Source organism: Contarinia nasturtii, unplaced genomic scaffold, assembly GCF_009176525.2.
Source record: "Contarinia nasturtii isolate CC-2019 unplaced genomic scaffold, AAFC_CNas_1.1 Cnas_scaffold_285, whole genome shotgun sequence".
Taxonomy (NCBI): Eukaryota; Metazoa; Arthropoda; class Insecta; order Diptera; family Cecidomyiidae; genus Contarinia; species Contarinia nasturtii.
Genome location: NW_022197640.1, coordinates 1,262,609 through 1,264,957, shown reverse-complemented (window position 1 = coordinate 1,264,957; position 2,349 = coordinate 1,262,609). Strand labels below are relative to the sequence as shown.

Here is a 2,349-nt window from a genome sequence, read left to right as displayed (position 1 = left end):
TTGACCACATCGCCTTCAAAACTTTTGTCGTCGCTTGGTTTTAATACAATGAAATTCACAATCGAAATGAAGGACTCAATCAGAACAATGATAAGTTCTACCAGATAAGGCAGCAAAAAATCACGTTTTTCCTATTAAAATAAAATCAACGTGAATTTACATAATTACAAATAATTAAAAATACGCCAAATGCCATGAAATTCAACTAACTTTATAAATTCCATAGAGAAGGCAACCCGATACGATAAAAAAGTGCACTAAAAACGTTGACGAAAAAATATATTTCAAAAAAAAAAAAAAATCAAACAAATTAAATATTATTTGGTAAAACTTACGAGACACAGACACGTCACCGGAAATTGAAACCGGAAATGAACCAATTAAACTGAGCACACCGATTACAATTCCACCAGTTTTCCAATCAATACGACAAAAATTCATCGCTTTCATGACTTTCTTGATATTAAATTTCTTCAAACCGAACAATGACCAACACAATTTAAGTAGTACAGATTACTTTGATGGTTTCGCCTCTTCAATTAGTATGTAGTATGGAAAATCAAACAACAATTGTAATGAATGGTTGAACAGACAACAGTCAAATGAACATGAACGTATCGGCCGCCCTTCTTTTTAAACCAAATTCGAAATTATTATAAAAAATGCAATAGAAAATTTACCAAATCGTTTTGCCATCGTATGAATATTGAATGCATCGCATCGATTTTAAATATTTCTGACAAATCCATCGCATAGACATTATTATCCAAACGAAATTAATTCGGTATTGACCTCGAAATTGTATGAGACTTTTTCCATATTGCGTTTGAATGAGTGAGACTATTTAAAAAATTCATCGTATCGAACGGCAATAATTACAATTGGTAGAGACTTGAATTGTAAACAAATTGCATTTTATTTGCCGTGCGATTTTTTCATTCAAAAATTGTTGAAAATGTAATCAAGTTGAGAATATTGATGTTTTAAAAGCATTTATTTAGTCAACTCTATAAATATCAACCAGATAGAAAAAGAAGAATATGATTTAATTATAAGAAAATACAACGTCATTGTCAGCCTTATTCTTTTGTTTCTTTGGTTGCGATACGAAAGTCGAGAATGCTAAGGGTTGATTTTTTCGAATTGGATAAGTAGACAAACTCAAATTCGATTGATCAGGTGGATAAAAGGAATAAGGCGGAGGATTTGATTCGTAAGGTAAATTAGCCTGAAGAGCTGGATGGATATGATTGTTAATTGAGTCCTGTATTTGATGATTCAATACTTTCGATTCTTTGTAGAGAGAATAAATTACAAGTGACGAATATATACTTTCAATTAATAGCAAAAATGATAGAATCATTATCAAAGGTATCAATTTATCGACCGATGCATTTTCAACACTGTCATTATCTGTAGTTTCCGTAATCAATTCGGCGAAAAATTCTTTCGTTTCTTCTGGATTTGTTTGCATTTTAACAATTAAATAGATCAAAGTAATTATTGAGCCAACGATAGAGATGCCTTGCGCAATAAGATATGGAACCAGACACGTTGGCTGATTCTATAAAAAAAGAGATGCGAATATAAATTTAGTTCATGGGTCATCATCGATGGCGAATGATGTTACCTTTAAAATGCCGAACATGAGACATCCTCCGACTGCAAATTTCACCACTACAATACAAACAAATTCAATTAATTGTTGATTGAACTCTGGATGTTATTTGGAAACAATGTGCCGAAACATACATGCTACAGAAATGTTGGTCCGAATTAGTACAAGTCCCAAGAAAATTTCAAATCCAGCTATAATCAAACCTATAATATTCGATGTTGATTGTTGAAATTCAATATATTTTATGAAATTGCATTGATAAGCGAACATACCACCAGTTCTCAAATTAACGCAACAACATGATTTTAATTTCATTGCTTTTTTTTTAAATTTACTTTCAGTTGATTATCATTTAAATATTAATAATAAAAAATTATTTTTCACATCAAAATCAATTTCAAATGTAATTTGTCAAAAAATTCAATCAAACTTTTTTGGAGACAATTAAACAACTCGCACGATGACTGAGCAAACTGAATAGTTGAAAATTTTGATAGATTCTTAAACAAACAAGGAACGATTGTCTTTTTAGGTCGAACTTATGTCAATAAATGACATGAACGTGTGATTATATCCATGATATGGGCAAATGAATTCAATTTTCCACATAAACAGCTGTTTTTTCTGATGAGACTTTCCGTTTTCCAATGAGATATTCAACTTTTGTATCATTAAAATTTCAAGTTCAAAATTGTTTGGGAAAATCACAGTCTGACCTTATTCGAATTGTA

At 30.7% G+C, this 2,349-nt stretch overlaps 2 protein-coding genes across 2 annotated transcripts in view; both read right to left on the bottom strand.

The window, feature by feature from the left end:
* LOC116337591 overlaps positions 1 to 931 on the bottom strand; it is a 6,079-nt gene extending 5,148 nt beyond the window's left edge. Inside the window, exons 1-3 of the mRNA XM_031762270.1 lie at positions 336 to 931; positions 211 to 257; positions 6 to 131 (exon numbers count right to left, since the gene is read on the bottom strand). Of these exons, the coding sequence (XP_031618130.1) occupies positions 6 to 131; positions 211 to 257; positions 336 to 450 (288 nt within the window). The 5' untranslated portion in view covers positions 451 to 931. The remainder of the gene's footprint in view (positions 1 to 5; positions 132 to 210; positions 258 to 335) is intronic.
* A 114-nt stretch (positions 932 to 1,045) lies between these two features.
* Positions 1,046 to 1,962, bottom strand: LOC116337589. The gene is made up of 4 exons (XM_031762267.1): positions 1,891 to 1,962; positions 1,753 to 1,821; positions 1,631 to 1,677; positions 1,046 to 1,564 (listed from the first exon to the last, which is right to left on the bottom strand). Exons 1-4 carry the CDS (start codon positions 1,931 to 1,933, stop codon positions 1,046 to 1,048), a joined length of 678 nt encoding a protein of 225 aa, XP_031618127.1. The 5' UTR covers positions 1,934 to 1,962.
* Between the last annotated feature and the right edge of the window lie 387 nt (positions 1,963 to 2,349).